The sequence below is a fragment of the Perognathus longimembris genome, chromosome 11 (genome assembly GCF_023159225.1).
Source record: "Perognathus longimembris pacificus isolate PPM17 chromosome 11, ASM2315922v1, whole genome shotgun sequence".
Lineage (NCBI taxonomy): Eukaryota > Metazoa > Chordata > Mammalia > Rodentia > Heteromyidae > Perognathus > Perognathus longimembris.
Window position 1 is genome coordinate 25,794,880 of NC_063171.1, and position 18,986 is coordinate 25,813,865.

Consider the following 18,986-nt stretch of genomic DNA (forward strand, 5'->3'; position numbering starts at 1 on the left):
TGGCTTCTTCCCGCTCAAGGCTAGCACTCTGCCACTTGAGCCACAGCGCCGCTTCTGGCCGTTTTCTGTATATGTGGTGCTGGGGAATCGAACCTAGGGCCTCGTGTATCCGAGGCAGGCACTCTTGCCACTAGGCTATATCCCCAGCCCCATCCTGGGCATTTTCACTAAGTAGAACTTCAGCATGTGTCCAAACTCCCTCAATGATTGGTACTTATTAACAATCACTGCACCTAGGAGCTCTCACTACTAGAAAAGCTATTCTTTACAATGGATCACAGTCTCTTTCCTATCCCCTATTTGATGGAAACTATGTCTGTGGGACCTTTGCTATATAAGGACCCAAACCCTTAGCATTTGACAGTGGTTCAAGTAGTTATGTTCACTGAATGCACCACGTTCTTGTACATGTCAGTTTTAGCAAATGCCATCTCTTCCATGTAAAATGAACTTGTACTGTCTTAAAGAATAATCCATTAAGATCAATTTCTATTTTATCTCCTAATAGACTAGATTACACTACAGTGATAAAGCTACCCCTAAATCTGGACTTCAAAAGCCAAAGGATTATTAATTTCTCCCATTTCACATTCACTCTGTAAGCTCTGTTTACTACAGCTACTCAGAGACACAGAGAGACACAGCAGTCCCCACCTTGAACACAGCCAAGTCACCATGGGAGGGAGGAAAGCTCTGGCAGGTGGCCCATTAAATGGACCAGCAGGGAAGGGATGCACAACACTTCCCCTCACAACTCATTAGCCAGAACTAGTGATATGGCCTCACCTAACCAAAACGGAGTTGGGCAAGGTGCTCTTACTATACGCCTAGAGACCAGGCCAGAAATACTTGGCCAACTACATTCATGACTCCTCCCACTTTCTTTGTGACACGTTCCCTACTGCCTCAACAGCACCAAATTCCTGCAGCTCCTCTAGCCCTCTCTGGGCAGTTTATGTAACTGTCAGCCCTGGCCATTATCACATAGTATTGTCATTACTTGCAAACTGGGAATAGGTTCTTATAAATATTTAACCTGCTGGTGCATTTGAGAACAGTGCCCATAACATCCAATGGAAAGCCGATTGTCAGTGGTTTGCAGGCTATCCATGAACTGGACCCCTCTGCTCTGACATCATCTCCTCACATGTGTTCTCTCACCTGGCCCCTGCTGTGCTGTCACTCAGACTCCTGAGACCCCCACTCCTGCCTCAGAGACTCTGCACTTACTGGGGTCCTTACTCTCCATAGCTAGGCTGCACATTCCTGAACATTAGCTCAGCTCAGTCACCGCCCCACTTCAGACAGATCTCTGCTTAGCTGTCAGCCAGTCAGAGAAGCTTTCCCCAACCTTTCCCTATCAAATATCACTGTGACCCCTCTCTCTGTTAACTCCTCTGCTCTCTTTCCTTTTCCTTCGCAGAAGCTACTCATTCCTGGTTCATACACATAGAGGTATATGCAACTTTGTCATATATTAAATATCACATAAAATGCATTAGATACAAGAATTTGTGGTATTTATTTCATTTTGTCCACTTTACCTTTTACCCTATACCACATTCCACATATGTGAATGCAATTTCTATGAAAAAAAATGGCATGATGGGGGCTGGAAATGTGGCTTAGGTGCAGAGTGCTTGCCTACCATGCATTAAGCCCTAGGTTTGATTCCTCAGTACCACATAAACAGAAAAGTCCAGAAGTGGAGCTGTCACTTAAGAGGTAGAATGCTAGCCTTGAGCAAAAAGAAGCCAGGGACAGTGCTCAGGCCCTGAATCCCAGGCCCAGGACTGGCAAAAATAAGGGGGAGGGGTCATGACTATAGAAGATTCTCAGCAAATATCTATCAAATGGATTATTGATAAAGGAACAAAGGTACTTCTTAAATCTTCATATCCCTGGACCAAAATGCTAATTCCCTCCCTTTCAAATGAAGAGGTTTGACAAACTAGCCACTCAGAAATAGCAAATGATCTGTGTAGGACAGAGCAGAACAAACCCTTGTTTATCCTTCTTTTTATATTCAGATTTAAAGCTTATGTTGGAATAAGAAACTCAAATCGTGAACTGATTCACAGTAAATTTAGTTATTGATTACTATTTTAAGTATTTCTCGTATCTAAAATTATGTACCTTTCTCTGTCTCCAGAGATTCAGAGTTATTGTTTGGGACTGAAGTGCAGGGCCTACCATTTTCCCCTCTTGATTTCCCTGTCACGTGTCTTCCTTCACATTTCTATCATTTATTTTGATACCTATTTATTGGTCATTCACTATCATGAAGTGCAACAGAATATTGTGTGCTAATTTTGTAATTTCCACAAGGAAAGAAAAGCTATTCAACAATACCAACAGGGATCAGGAAAAATATTTTAATTCAATAAGAGAGATAGGGAAGTATCTTTTGTGTGTGAATGACTGACAATAGAGCGGTTCAGACCACCTATCTCCACCTATCCACCTATCTCCAGGGTAGATTAAATTTATCTAAGTAGGACCAATGGATCACCATCTCCCATAGTGCTCCAAGGACCTCACTCATCTTTATTCAAGGACATACTAACGATTGGGATTTGCTGGTATTCACTAGCAGATATTTCACATGGTAGTCCTTGAGTACAAGAACCCAAATAATTAACCTACTTCTCTGCAAACAATTTTATTTTAGTTAATGCCAAGTGCTAGGAATATATTATATAGATAATAACTCAATTATCACTCCTTTCTATAATGTAAGTGTCAGTGTTATCTCTATCTTATGTTATAGACAGGGAACTGATGCTCAGTACGATTCAGTGATCTTCTCATAGCTAGAAAGTGAAGAGGCTGAAGTTTGAGCCTAAGAAGTATGGCTCTGGAGCCCATGGTCTCAACAGCTCTGATCTTCTCTGCTTCCTCTGCATATTGGAAACAGAGAAAGACCAGAGTCCAATATATAATGTAAGATTTGAATAATGAGACATGGTTTTTATGCTAGTCATTCATTTAAGTTACTCCTAATTCAATCAACCCTCAGACACTATCCAGAGATGAAATTGAAAAGAACAGTGAAAAGCCTACAGCTAATGGAGAGGGAGTAAAAGAATTGGAGAATCATTCAACCTTTGGCACCTTGAATACTTACTCGTTATAATTCATCTGTTTATTTGTCCTGTTATGCATCTGCCTATCCATCCATTCAACAACCATGCCTTAAGCACTGTCATTGTCCTAGACACACAGTTACCACACTTATGTGGCAGATAAGACATTGACCCAAATCCACTTAGCAGCCCAGGTGGGGAGAAGCAGGCTCAGGAAGTCCATGATAACTGCTATAGCAAGGGGGATCGTGGAGGAGTTGGGGGTAAATTCTGCCTGTATTTGGAGAGATAGATGAGGGAAAGGACAAGAGAAAAGTATGTCATAGAAGAAAGAACATTGGATCAGGCCCAACAAATTTTCTAATCGGTGTTCCTGGGAAAAGCATAGAATATGCACAATTTCCATCAAAGACTGGGGGGGAAAATTAAACACCCTTGGAACATAGTAGTTAAAAACACCAGTTTGAGGATTGAGCTTATCTTCAAATCTTAATCTCTCAGCCTCTATTTGTTACCTTCTCAGTCTTGTTTGGCCCCTTAGTCCTTAATTTTCTAAGTCACTCAAACTTTACCTTCAAAACCAAAGTGTCTAAGTTTCTTTTCTCTTTTACATGGGAAATTAAAAGGAAATGTAACTTTCATAAAAACTAATTTTTATTAGTATGGATTTATTATACTCCATGGTTCTTGGTGACTAGGTAACCAACAGAGGAGTTAATTCATTATTTTAGCAATTTAAACAGAAGCTCAGAAGAAAGGCACCCTGCGGTCACAGAGCACTGGAACTGTACTAATGAGAAGATTAGAACAAAGTTCAGCTCACACTGTCCTAGCTAATCACAAATGTACCCAAGGATAATTAACAATCACAATTACCTGGAACTATATTATTTGGCTGGTTGATTATTCTAAAGTCAATCTGCACTAGATAGATGAGCTTAAAGGAGGTAATGAACAAGCTATTTAAGTGGTTGATGGCACCCCTTCGTAATAAATATCTGGGGATATAGAAGGGAAAGTTTAAGGATCTATCATTCCCTCCATTCCAGTTCAGAAGTGAATGGAAGGCCAGAGCTCTCTTCAAAGAAGCAGACTATCCACAGAGCCCCACTTCCAGCCCTTTAGAGACCCTGTTGAACAGACTCATGTTCCAGGCCAAAATGGCCTTAGGCAGAAGCAGCATCCATCTGCTATCATTCATTCCTCTAGAACAAGTCTTGGATGTTTCTGTCCTCAGCAGCCATTGCCCCATCCCAATGAGCCTGTGGAGAGTCTTTTTCTACCTGTGCTTTAGCTTTGTAGGGTTGGGGAGAGACATAGTGTCAAGGCACAGGTCTCAGAGGTTGTCTCAACCTTTGATTTCTTTCACAGAGTCCCACCACTTCACGCTGTGTCCTGCAAGCTGCTGTTGAACTTGGCTCTGGTTGAGAGGATGGGAGCAGACGGAGAAACGGTGGTCCTGAAAAACATGCTCATTGGTGTCAACCTGATCCTTCTGGGATCCATGCTCAAGCCCTCAGAGTGTCAGCTAGAGGTGACCACCGAAAGAGTTCAGAGACAGACAGTAGAGGAGGAGGGAGGCATTTCCAATTACAATACCACCAGCAAAGAGCAGCCTATGGTCTTCAACCATGTGTACAATATTAACGTGCCCCTGGAGAGCCTCTGCTCCTCGGGGCTGGAGGCCTCAGCTGAGCAGGAGGTGAGCACTGAAGATGAGACCCTGGCAGAGTACACGGGCCAGACCTCAGACCATGAGAGCCAGGTCACCTTCACCCACAAGATCAACCTTCCCAAAAAGGCCTGCCCATGTGCCAGCTCCACCCAGGTGCTGCAGGAACTGCTGAGCCGGATCGAGATGCTGGAGAGGGAGGTGTCGTTGCTGAGGGACCAGTGCAACACCAACTGCTGCCAGGAGAGTGCTGCTACAGGTAGAGTCTGGGAAGCTCACTACCCAGGTGGGAAGGAGAGGGTTGAGGAGAGAGGAAGAAGAAACCTACCCAAGGGAGCAAAACCAGGCATCTCTTTACAAGCCAAAAGTGGGGGGGGGGAGGGGATGTGTCCCATCCTGGAGCTCTTTCATTCTCAGTGAAGGTGTCTGTATCATCTAAATGTAGTCCTTCCCCAGGGATTCTGTTCAGAGATGCTTGACTCTGCTTAACCAGTTTAAAATACACTAACCTTATTTGCAGGGGATGAGTCAGGTAATGGTACATTGGCTCAGCACAGCAACATCGATGGCTAGTGTGGAATTTGATGTCTGTCTCCATTCATCATTGGGTTTTACAGACTGTTGAACTGATATCTACTCATGTTAACCTGAGAGATGAGAGAATGCAGGTGCTCTGTTCACTCATTCATAGCCTTTCGCCTATCTGAGTAAATGGTAACCATTAAGGTCTCAAGGACCTGTCCCCATCTCCTCCAGCAACACGGAAGTTTCATACTCTGCTCTCTTCAGAAATATACACATGTGTACATGCAAGAACATTCACATACACATTCACACAAGGCTGCCTTTATATTTATAGAGTCCATCCCACCTTCCAAACACTGTCTTCTGACCTTGTGTACCTCCTGACTAGGAACACATGTGAGTTACTGTCACTGCCTATCTGCAAGATAGGATTATGTGTTCAGAACCACCCTCCTGATTTCAGATCTGAGCTATGGCTTCCTAACTTGTGATCTAAACAATTTACATTGTGCTTTCCTGTGTTTGTCTACAAATGGTGACTGACAATAACAAGGAGCTAAATACAAAAGCACCTCATCACAGGAGAGTCTGCCGAGATTCTAGTAAGTATCACAGAAGTAATTTTAGAAGTAATAGTTGCCATCAATTGGCTCCCACTAGGCTTTATGTCAAGGTTTCACTACCCAAAAGATCCCTTAGACCTAGGAAGTTCAGGGTTTTTGTTTTGTTTTGTTTCAAATAAGAGCAAGCATCCACCATATTATCTTGGATGCAAGTGGTCACTCTGTAGGGTGAAGGATTCCTCTGAAGGAAGTTTCCACAGAGCTTGGATGGCCCACCGCTCCAAAGTAATATCAGACCTTGTCTCCCTCAGTCACAGCAACATGAAGGGCAATTGTTGGGTAGTGAGTTTTTCTCAATTTGTACACAAGCCACCTAAAGCTGAGAGCAGGAGGTCTAGATGTTCGGCCTCCCTTAGTGTGAACTGGCAGGTCACTCTTTTCAATAGAGCTGGAAAGCAGGTGAAAGTCATGGATTTCTATGGACAGGGTCTTCCTGCTGCTCAGGAAAGCAAGGTGGTTTCTTTTTAACAAACCTCCCATGAGGATACCTGGAAAATGAGGGGAAATATCTACAAAAAAAAAAGAGCTTTCTTCAGCAATGTTGGAGTAGTGTCTTTTCATGCCATGAGTTGTGCAGGAGCAGTAAAATTTACCAGGCTGAACTTATTTAAACTTTATATTCTCAGGGCCAAGGAGGAAGGAGGATGCTGAGCAAGTATTTGGTGTGTGTTTGTTTAGACAAATTAAGTGTTGTAGCTATAACTGCTGCCATTAGAGTTGGGTGGAAGATACACATAGAATCATGAAGGGACCACAACAAACAGTAACTCGCTCAGATGGAGCTTTCGGGAAGCCTTTGAAGTAACCTTGGTGTTGAGTTTTGATGAATAAACCGTCCATTGGTGGCAGGAAGGGAGGCAGGGGGGCAGCAGGAAGAGGAGAAAGGACTGGTTTGTAACACCTACTGCCTTTCCCTGCCTCTGTACCAGTGCTGGCTTACATCCCCTCTGATGCCTTTCAGTCACCACAGCCAACATCTGGACATATTTATCAGAAGACTATCCTTTGTCTGTTTGAACCCTTTGGTCTGCCCAGTGACAGAAAGGGGGCACTGGAACTGATATGCCTTTGGCCCAGGAGGAAGTTGGGTCTGCACTGTTTCTAAGGCACCCTGCAGGATGAAATCCAAACCACTCTTTGTGGGACTTTGCTTGATAAGCAAGCTGACTTGGGTGACTTCCTTCCTTGCCTTCCTTTACCACTTCCAATTTGTCCTAGGAACACCTTCTAGGCTTTCACTTTTACATGAGAGGCTTCCTTTCGGGGCTATATCTAGGGAGTCCAGCCTAAGACATGCTAAAGGTGAGCTCTTAGAAAATGAGGGTTCAGATCACTCCCATCTTTGCCCTCACCACTCACAGACTGGGTGAGAATATTTATTAACTTGAATCTGTGACAATCTATGTTGAACTTCACTCTCAGCAACACAAATCTGACCAGAGAAGATGAATTCTCTCCCCACTTCTTCTTAGCACCAGTTTGTAGAAGAGTCCACTGACCTTATTCTCTTTCATTTCAGGACAACTGGACTATATTCCTCACTGCAGTGGCCATGGCAACTTTAGCTTGGAGTCCTGTGGCTGCATCTGCGATGAAGGCTGGTTTGGCAAGAATTGCTCAGAGCCCTACTGCCCACTAGGCTGCTCCAGCCGGGGGGTATGCGTGGATGGCCAGTGCATCTGTGACAGTGAATACAGTGGTGATGACTGCTCTGAGCTCCGGTGTCCCACAGACTGCAGCTCCCGGGGGCTCTGCGTGGACGGGGAGTGTGTTTGTGAAGAGCCCTACATGGGCGAGGACTGCAGGGAGCTGAGGTGTCCTGGAGACTGCTCAGGAAAGGGGAGATGTGTTAATGGCACTTGCTTGTGCCAAGAGGGCTATGCGGGTGATGACTGTGGCCAGCAGCGGTGTCTGAATGCCTGCAGTGGGCGAGGACAATGCCAGGAGGGGCTCTGCATTTGTGAGGAGGGCTACGAGGGTCCCGACTGCTCTGCAGGTAGGAAGAGGATCTCTCCATGGGCATCTGACAAGTCCAGCAAACTAACTGGGCTTCTCCATTACTTCGGTGGGGGGGCAGGGGGCGGGCGTGGTGAGGTAAATGTTAAGCAAAATAGTTCCCAGTTGGTTTGTTTTCATTTACTTTTCCAGACAGTTGACTGGTGAGACTTACAGGGTGAATCAGAAAAGGTCAGTTGAGAGCTGTACCAAAGGCAGTGGTAGTAATGGTGACATCACTCTGCTACCCTTGAGGTAGATGAAAGTGGGTGATTAGTCCATCTCCTGTTGCCAATAACACAAAAACCACAGACTGAGTCATAAAGGAAAAAGGTTTTATTTGGCTCCCAGTTCTGGGAGTCCAGGTCAAGGAGCCACATCTGGTGACAGTCCTCTGCTGGCAGTCAGGATAGAATAGGGACTCACCAGACAGGAGACAGAGGAAACTCAGGTATGTCTCCTCTCCTTCCACCGGGATTCAATCATATATTCAATATCCATCATAGTCAATTCAGCATCATAATTTAATTTAATCCTAATTAATTCCCAAAGGCTCCACCTCTAAACATAAGTCGGGTCAAGTTCAGTCTCTTAATAACTCACAAAGCCCCGGGGAAGCATTCAAATCATACCCAGATGGAACAGGTGACACTGATCAAGAAGCATTAGACTTAGAAACTGATAGATTGAATTGAAACCCCTTGGTAGAAATACTTGAAGAATATCTATCTGTATATGAGATATATACACACACATGTATATTTGTGTGTGTATATATATACACATATATACACACATATATATGTGTGTATGTGTATATATATGTGTGTGTGCATGTATATGTATATATGTGTATATATATATATATATATATATATATATATGTATTTATCCAAACTAGAGAGTGAGGTCTTGGAATCCCCTGAGGGAAGGCTATTCTCTCACTCATAGGAATTCCAAGAGTTCCACTAGAGATACCTCCTTCCATATTTGGTAGTTGAGGGATGATGGTTAGTCTCTAAGGCTCTCTGCTTAGCTTCAAGTTTAGATTGCAAGGTGCTATTAATTCATGAAGTTATCTAGTGTCCACAGGAGGAAAGCATTTATAGGCAAGGAATTAAATGCAAACAAGAATAAGACACTAAAACCATTAAGCAGTCATTAACAATCTAATAGTAAATATAGAACACTAAAAGGATGTGACTCATTTTGTTTCCTATGACTGCAGTGTAAACAGGAACCAACTTCATATGTAGTCCACAGCATGGAAACGGATTAAACAGTTGTGTCTTATAATGGTACACTAAGGTGATCTATCCAAGAGAAAGAGAGAGAAAAGGAGCGAGACAGAGAGAATATGCAGTATCTCACTATGCAGTATCTAAGGCTAGGTTTTTCTTCTCATCCCAAATGAAAATAAATTTTGTTATTTTATTACTACTTACTCCTTTCTAAATCAGTGAATATTGCTGATTCATTTGTGCTTTAAATAGTGTAGATGAAGTAATTGATCCTTTCCATTTAAACTTCAGAATGTCCCTAAAGAAATTTTAGAAGTAAAAAATAATAACTTATAAGAAATGTTGGGCTGGGGATATGGCCTAGTGGCAAGAGAGCTTGCCTCGTGTACATGAGGCCCTGGGTTCAATTCCCCAGCACCACATATACAGAAAACAACCAGAAGTGGTGCTGTGGCTCAAGTGGCAGAGTGCTAGCCTTGAGCAAAAAAGAAGCCAGGGACAGTGCTCAGGCCCTGATTCCAAGCCCCAGGACTGGCCAAAAAAAAAAAAAAAAAAAGAAATGTTAAACATTTTAATTGAGCAAAACTAGGAATTTTCTAACAGAAATTCTGGAAGCCAGCTTGACTAGTTTTCTGTTTTTCAGCATCCTGTACATTCCACTTTAGGTTAAATTATTTTAAAAGATCTATGACAATATGAAATTAAAACAAAACAATAATCCACTCCTTAGGGGAAAAATATTTTCATGAGTTTTTTTTCTTATATTAAATTGTTTCCTATACTCAATTATTTCATTTAGTCCCAGTTTTGCTTCTTGAATTGGATTACCTTTCTAAAAATATAGTCATTATACCAGTTGTTGCAAAGCAAAAGTCAAGCCAAAGTTAAGACTCTGTCATTTCTGAATCCAAAGGCACCAGGCAGTTACTGAGGAGAAACCAGTTCCAAACAGAACCTTGTTCCCACTCAGAGCCTGAGGTTCCATGAGGCCCCTTTCAGAGGATTTTAAGCATCATATCTCTGTTGATGCTATTGCATTAGCACATATGCTTTTTAATAGACTCAATGTTCACAGGCCTGCATGGGGGTCATGCTCTCGACCTCAAAATATTGATCCCTTCCAGGTTCCAAACCGAACTTGTGATAAACTCTCCAGTCCCATCAGGAAAGACCCAGCAACTGCCTGTGGTAAATGTGACTGGATCCAGTCCAAACAATCCACACATGTTACCTCTAACATGTCTGTGTTGCCTGAAGAAGACTTCTTCAAGCCCAGATAAATCATTTTACTGGTTCCCAAAGTATATGAAGAAGGATAGTTGTGTAATCTCCATTTGTTTCTATGGCAACCCAGGAGCCATCTCTCATTACAGGAAGTACTGTTCTTAATGCCTGCCTTTAAAGCCAAATGCCAAAGGTCTCTTCTACAAAGGTATCTGGGTCATTATCTAAAGTGCTACTTTGCTTGCTTGCTTTTCCTGAAGAAGCTGTAGCAGAAAGGGCTGTTTACCTACTGTTTGGCATTTCTGGCCCAGGTGCACACAAGACAGCGCTACTGCTCTCAGTTCAGAGAGGGGATAAAAGGGTAGGGAAAGTGATAACCTGGAGGGCCACAAAGTGGACTTCTCCACAGGTCATCATTTTCTTTTTGGAAAGGGCAGAGAAAAAGCTGTCCATTGCGTGGATTTCTTATCCACAGCACTTGAATGTGCCTGAGTAGAGACAGCAAGACTACTATACTACATTTGACTCCTACCCTTGATCTCTGCTTATAGGATGTCAAGGGCCCAAAATCTCACGCTTTCTGCCTCTATCTTCTGCCCATGCAAAGATAATAGGGCAAAAAAATCAGAAATGTGAACACTTAAAACAAGCCTTGGAAAAAAGTTTCTTCAGATTTTACAGACTGAAAAAGCAGCAGTCCACAAGGACAGAGAGATTTTTTTTCCCCCAGAGCTAAATAGCTCACTAAAGGCAGAGTGCAAATGAGAACCCTGGTCACCCACCAAAATTTTAGCAGTCTTTAACCCTCTTCAAGATGCTAAGTTGAACCAAATTGAGAAATAAAATTGTAAAGCCTCCTTCCCAAAGAAGTAGCCTTTTGGTGTAAATTCTGAGCCCTGTCAAACAAGGAAAAATGAGCTATTTATACTTGGGTGAAGAAACACAAAGAACTCTGTCCCTATCTGGTCCCAGTGGTGGAGGTTCATGCAGGAGCTGGCCAGTGAGACTCTGTAAGTAATAGGGACAATAAAACCACCAGAGCAGGGTTTTGAGACAGTTCAGAATGCTGTTCCTTGCACTTCACTCAGACTTGAAGAGATCCAGCATGGAGATCCATCAGGATTGCCACCAACCTAACCTTTGGTACCTGAAACCACTCGCTCATTGCAACAATCCACAGCATGGAATAAATTCCACTGTTCTGACCACCAAGGTGCAATAGCCATACAAGATCTAAAAGGCAAACAATATGGCTGCTTTGTTAGCAGCTTACTCTTCCCCAAGTTTCAAAATTGGAACTTCAAAGAAAATAAGACTAAGAATGCTTCCCTCCCCACCATAAATGCAGTGAGCCATGGCATCCATCTCTTTTATGGTTTGCTTTATAGTTCAATATCATTTCAGTTGATAATGATTACAGGAACCCAATGTGCACACTGCTGCTAACTTATGTGGTGAGGGGTGATGGTCTCCTGCATGGAGCCTCTGCTCACAGATGACTCAGGTGCTGTTTCCTCCCTCCAATGCCAAGGCAGTATTCACCAAGCCTCAGGCTAAGTTATCAAGATAAAAACTTTATCTGCACTGCATTTTTACTTTAGAATTCTAAAGTGTCCTGCCTAGATCACTCTGCACTGTCTTTATTATCTTTCTTTTCTGCAAGAAAGATTCAAAAGAAGAATATGCTTAGAGCATGCACCATATGCCCTAAAAGTGGTTGATTATTTGAAATTTGGAATGGCCTTTCCTATCACTGTGATAGAAGTCCTGCCAAAGAAACTCGGGGCCCGTGTGTTGAATCACAGAGATAGGCACCGGAAAAGTGTTTTGTTTGGTTTTGTTTTTGTTGCCAGTTCTGGGGCTTGAATTCAGGGCCTGAGCACTGTCCCTGACTTCTTTATGCTCAAGGTTATCACTCTGCCACTTGAGCCATAGCGCCACTTCCAGCTTTTTCTATATATGTGGTGCTGAGGAATCGACCCCAGGGCTTCATGTATACAAGGCGAGCACTTTACCAGTAGGCCATAGTCCCAGCAGGAAAAGTGTTTTGTAAAAGAGTAATCTGATCTCTTAGAATGAGCACCAGGCTAGAGAGCTCATCCTATAAGATCTTCTGAGGTATTCCTGATGTAGTTTTCTTGGAAAGGTATTGTCCAAATGAAATTAAAGAAGACATCAAATGAGATATGTAACCTGCTTTGTAAATTGTAAGAATAAGAACCCTAGACATAGACAATTTGGACTTGAAAAATCAAACAAAATTTTTGGTCAATCATGAGGCTTGAACTCAAAGCCTGGGCACTTTCTTCGAGCCTCTTTGTACTCAGGGTAGCACTCTACCACATGAACCAAAGTGTCACTTCCAGCTTTTTCTATGGTTAATTGGAAATAAGAGTCTCACAGACTTTCTACCTGGGCTGGCTGCGAACCATACTCCTCAGACCTCAGCTTTCTTGAGTAGCTAAGATTACAGGTCTAAGCCACCAGCACTCAGCAGAAAACCAGTTCTGCTGTGGTCCAATTCCCTGAATTTTGGTACATTCCTTAAGCTGAGCCTGAGTTTCTTCTTTTGTAAAGTTGAGATGATTCTATCTACTCAAACTACCACCTAGGACTTCTGTGAAAGGATTTTTCAGAACTCTTAAGTAGTTGACATGGCTGACTATAAAATGCTATAGGGATGTAATTGGAATCTTTGTCCATGAGCTAAAAGGCTTTAGAGTTATTCTGCCTGAGTTCAGGTAGTAGCTTTTGTGTTTTCTCCCTGAGCCCAGCAGAACTCTAGACATGGAAGAAGGAAAGGGATGTGAGGAAGACTCGAGTTCAGGCTGGGCAAGGCAGTCCTCTGAGCTCATGCTGTCTGTGTATTGCCTCCCAGTAGTTGCCCCTCCAGAGGACTTGCAAGTGGCTGGTATCAGCGACAGGTCCATGGAATTCTGTTTTCTCTCATCTGTAAAATAAGAGTCATACTACTGCTTAGCCTATCATGTAGGTTAAAGGTCAAAAATGAGATAATCCACTTTGAAGAGGGGAACACTTTGCCTAATGCGCAATAAATGTTCAGTATAATCATGCCAAATATTGGAAGGATGGGCTGCGGATATGGCCTAGTGGCAAGAGTGCTTGCCTTGTATACATGAGGCCCTGGGTTCAATTCCCCAGCACCACATATACAGAGAACGGCCAGAAGTGGTGCTGTGGCTCAAGTGGCAGAGTGCTAGCCTTGAGCAAAAAGAAGCCAGGGACAGTGCTCAGGCCCTGCGTCCAAGCCACAGGACTGGCCAAAAAAAACAAAACAAAGCACAAATATTGGAAGGCTTTATAAATCCACTCTTCTTCCTTTGGTCTAGGAATTCTTTTACCCTCTTTACATCAGCCATGTTATGATGGCAGTTCACAGCTTTAATAAAGTGTCAGAATTACAAATGATACTATCTTATAAAAATACCATGTTAGGGTTTAATTATTCAAATTTCATTTATGCTTCTTTAGTTTTGTAAATTTCTGTAAAGTAAATTTAATTTTTGTTTCATTTACTATTTGCCATTTTCAATCAGAGGAGGGAATCTAGACTATTTTAGACAATGAGTGGCTTGGGGCAAAAACAATCAATGCAAATATCTAGCATTGCAAGTACGTGCTGCTAATTTCTCGCCTGTGAATCTGGGCACTTTGCAGAAGATTTGAGGTTTCATATATGAGTGCACTTAACTCTGCAGGTCCTGTGAAAGCAGCTGGCTTAAGCCTACTTATTTGTAAAGGTGAGAGGGTCAGATTACCCAGAGGGGAAATTCAAAACCAATGACAACCCTTAAGCCAACTGAAGCTTCCACTACATATACACGTATAAGTTAATTATGACCATTTAAATATTGCCCTGATCTTTGATTTAGTGTACGAACAGGTCCAATTACAGACACACTGGAGCTAGCCTTCTAATTAGTCTTAACATTTCAATTATTCAATGCCCACACTACTGGTGAATCTTCACTTCCCAAGGGAACCATGCACGAAAGGCTGTTTCAATGTGGTTTAACCTTGGTAACTCTGAGTAGTATTTGAGAAGTAAGACAAGAGGAAAAAAGAAAAGTTCTCAAGAAGGCTTCTTGATCATCATTTCCAAGGTCAAGGCTAATAAAAATTAGTTTAACACGTTATACTTCTTCAAAACTCCAAAAATAACCTCCTCTTCTTAAAAGAGGAAATGTAAAAAAAGATTACTACAAGTTTTCATCAGACCAAGGTATGCAAGAATTAGTGCTTTGGCTTTTTATAATTTGCAAGATAATCAAAAATGAGCATTGATTTATGTCATTTGTCAGTTTCCATGGTGTAAATAGTTTGTATCTGGACAACTTCAAAATCCCAACATGACATCACTTAGTATCAAGATGGAAACAGATGTGTGACTGAACACAATTATGTAGTATTTTCACCAGAAAGTTATCACAGAGAAGAAAATTACCATTAAATGCTTAAATATTTAAAAGTACATTCAATTAATTAATTAATTTGACAGTCAGCTTTCCCAATAAGGAGTCTGCCCCATCATATCACTGGCTTGTGACATTCTAGAGATTAGAAGACTGAGCCAGAAAAGACAAGAACCACAGAGCCCCGAGCCCAGCAGAACTCTAGACATGGAAGAAGGAAAGAGATGTGAGGAAGACTGTTGAGTCCAGGCTGGGCAAGGCAGTCCTCTGAGCTCATGCTGTCTATGTATTGCCTCCCGGTAGTTGCCCCTCCAGAGGACTTGCGAGTGGCTGGTATCAGCGACAGGTCCATTGAGCTGGAATGGGACGGGCCGATGGCAGTGACGGAATATGTGATCTCTTACCAGCCGACGGCCCTGGGGGGCCTCCAGCTCCAGCAGCGGGTGCCTGGAGATTGGAGTGGTGTCACCATCACAGAGCTGGAGCCAGGTCTCACCTACAACATCAGCGTCTACGCTGTCATTAGCAACATCCTCAGCCTTCCCATCTCTGCCAAGGTGGCCACCCGTACGTACCATCCCCCCATCCTGCTTCATTTTCCTTTTCTCCTACATGAGATCATGGGCATTCATGATAGTATTGTCTTTTCTTCATTCTTCAAGGGTGCCTGCAATCACTTGCTCTTCAGGGCAAGGGCTCCAGATGTGACCCACTTAGAAAAGGGTACATTATTAAAAAGGCACTTCTTATTAAGAGAGTTTCCAAATTCAGGCAGCTTTTATGAATTATAGAATCAAAAGAACAAAAAGTAATTATTGAACACTGGCTCGTTATAAACTCCATTCTGAGTAGAAATCGAGTAAAGTATGAGAATTAAACTGACTTTGGATCTAGTTAGGGACCCAAAACCAGGAGATATGAAGTAGAATGTGAAATAAAAATGGCATGTTACCAATGGAATCAAAATGAGAAAAAAATCTTATTTACAACCACAACTGACAGTTCTTATAAAGAGGTAGCATAAGTTTTAATGGTCTTTTGTTTAGTTAAATATCTTGGTCTATTTTAGATATCAAAGTTGAGGGTATAGAACATAATTTAGAAAGATTCAATGGAGAGACAGAAAAATACAGGGAGAAAAGAAATAAGGCAACAAAACAAGCTAAACTACTCTCCATTAAAAAGTAGACCGTTTTTATTTTTATTTACAACAAGGAAATTCTTCTATAATTATGTATCTATGTTGGGTATATTTTATCAAGAGAAAAAATATAAAATATTGATTACCAGTTATTAACACTGAATATGCTAAGACTAGAAAGAGTAAGAAAGTATTATTGCTCTTTTCTTTGTATACCTGTGAATGTTTTTGTTTTTTTGTTTTTTTGCCAGTCTTGGGGCTTGAACTCAGGGCCTGAGCACCATTCCTGGCTTCTTTTTACTCAAGGCTAGCACTCTACCACTTGATCCACAGTGCCCTTTCATGGCTTTTCCTATATATGTGGTGCTGAGGAATAGAATCCAGGGTTTCGTGTATACAAAGTGAGCATTTTACCACGAAGCCATATTCCCAGCCCTACTTGTGAATTTTGTAACCCATAGGAAGAGCTTGTTACCACTTTAGAATTTTTTAAAGTGCTGAAATGCTTCAGTGATAGAATTGTCTAGTGCTATATACCCTTGTCGATCCCAATCTACTGCAAATCCTGCATGCACACAAATGCTTGGATGTCTTATCTGAGGAGCTTTTGACAGAAAAGGGGAGCTACATCTGATAAAACTCTAGAAAGAATACAACAAAAATAGGTGAGATCTGAATGCAATAGAGATTTTTAGCGGAGACAGGAACCAGAAGTATAGCCATGACAACATAACTTCTTAGAATTCAACAAAGGCCCAGAGTCCATGCATGGAATTTAACACAAAGAATGAGAGATATGAGACATGTAAGTCTCAACTGACAACAGGTATTTGGATAAGAAGTATCATGAGAATCCTTTAAAAAGTTGAGGCCCAAAGAATTAGCCTTCAGGGCTTTGTGAAGGAGGAGGACTTGAACTGACTGAGCTTTGGGGAATGCAAGGAGAGGCACTAGTAGAAGACACAGGATTTTAAGAAGTCATCTTGTCCTGTCGCTTTTCAGGTGACCAGAGTCTAGTGACAATATGAGACTCCTCTCGTGAGTGCTGACAAGGACCTTATGCCTATAACAATCTATGTGTAGAGTTGGACCTTTTTGTGTTTGTTTGATATGGTTGTAATTCCTCTGGTGCCTGAGAGCTAGTTTTAAGTATCCACAGTGACCTGCATGGCGGCAGGTCATCCTCTGCTTTTCCCACCTTGCTGGGAATGAGTCACCACCCTGAGTGTCTAGCCTCCTCCCCAGAGGAGCGCCACTCTCTCAACCACAGCAGCACACTGATGAGGCTTCCATCTCCTAGGGTGTTTGTTATGCCAATTCAGGGCATCCCCGCAGGCAAGCTCCCAGGTGACAAGGACAAAATCATGTAAACTCACCTGACATGCCTTCAAGTGGCTTCGGAATCAACTCTGCCTTCCAAGCTAGGAGCAGGAGGACATCTCCCCATAGGAAGGAGAAGAACCTGTCTGATTTCCAATGAGAATAGCCCATGAGAGACAGCTACAGTGGGAGCAGGCTCCCTGGGGAACTGAGAAAAGTCATACTGTCCGATTTCAGGACTGGTAATTGGAACTTCATTAGGACAAGCATACATCCACCTCACTAAACCTGTGCATGTGTTATGTGTATGTGTGGTTGGGGGGGAGAGGTTGGGGTAGGGGAGCAAAAAAAAAAAGAGGGAAATAAGAGGGAAGAAAAAGAAAAGGTGAGTGAGGACAGGAAGGAAGAATAACTGAGGAAAAACAAGAAGAAATTTGGAGAATGTGAAATGAGAAGCAAACTTCTCCTATCTACCATTGTCATTTTATGTACACCTTTATTTGGTTTGTGTATATGAACTGGAGAACTCAGAGCATCCTAGATTCAGTGATTAGAGATAAGCAAAACATTTTCAATATACAGAGAAAGCATCCTAATTTTATCTAGAAGTTGGCTTGTCCCACATCTTTAGCCTGTTTTCTCTGCACCTCCTTTTTCCTGTGTGTACAATGTTATTAACCATCTTTGCCTCCCAGAATTCCCTCACAGCTTCGACAATGTTTGAATTCTCTGTCAGAGGCCTTTTATTCAATGCCATGATTTACTCTCCATGAGTACCAAAAGGAAAGCACAATTTTCTTATTTTAACATTAACATTTTTATTATGCAATATAAAGCACGAGTGTTATATTTGTTAAGGATGCTCATACATTTATGCATTGTGTCAATACTGAGTACCAGGGCCACAAAGCAGTGATGCAGTTCTGCCTCTAGGACTCAGTCCCTCCAGAGCAGGATGGAGATTGTCAACCACAGCACAGAGGGAGTTCACAAGGCAGCTCTAGGTGGCGCTCTCTGTCCCTGCCAAGGATGGCCATCACATTGTCACCCACGTCGCTGTGTTCCAGATCTCTCCACGCCTCAAGGGCTACAGTTCAAGGCCATCACGGAAACCACGGTGGAAGTGCAATGGGAGCCCTTCTCATTCTCCTTTGATGGGTGGGAGATCAGCTTCATTCCAAAGGTAACACTTGATTTGTTAGCCTGCTGAGCAGCCTGATTCGATGTATTCGTAACCCCAAACTTGAAAGCGGGGAAGCAAGGAAGACACTGCTCAATATCTCTTTACAAAGCCATTAAGGGATACAAAAGGGCCTTTTGTGACTTTCTGAGCAGGTCGAATACTTCTCTCTCAAAGTCCTGAGAACTGACTAAAAAGAGTGATCCCAATGTGGCACCTGGATGTGGGGAACTAGTGATGTTGGAGACAGTCTCCACATTCCAGCTCTCTGTTGAGACAACTCCAGGGTTGTAGAGAATCATTATTTCAGTCCATATGAAAACTAGACCCTGAAAAGGATTGAATCAGTCATGCAAGGAACACACGACGTTATTCTTGCACGCGTACCAAAAGTCACCTATGTGGCTAGGTACCACCTGTGTGGTACTCCAAACTTCCAAGGCTAGAGACAGTACTCAAAACATCTTGGTTTCTGTTGAATTATTCAAAACCAGTTGATAGCCTGTTCGTTAAGCAATATTTCTCTTAAACAAATTACGTTGTTTA

General features: G+C 42.4%; 1 protein-coding gene across 2 annotated transcripts in view; it reads left to right on the forward strand.

Moving 5' to 3' along the window:
- The window catches only part of Tnr (tenascin R), a 420,853-nt gene that overhangs the window by 329,853 nt on the left and 72,014 nt on the right, over positions 1-18,986 (forward strand). Inside the window, exons 3-6 of one of the 2 annotated variants that reach the window (XM_048356899.1) lie at positions 4,458-5,017; positions 7,426-7,902; positions 15,103-15,366; positions 18,328-18,443. In XM_048356899.1, the coding sequence (XP_048212856.1) occupies positions 4,519-5,017; positions 7,426-7,902; positions 15,103-15,366; positions 18,328-18,443 (1,356 nt within the window). In that variant the 5' untranslated portion in view covers positions 4,458-4,518. Of the gene's footprint in view, positions 1-4,457; positions 5,018-7,425; positions 7,903-15,102; positions 15,367-18,327; positions 18,444-18,986 lie in introns of those variants that run through there. The other variant, XM_048356900.1, reaches the window with a different exon arrangement.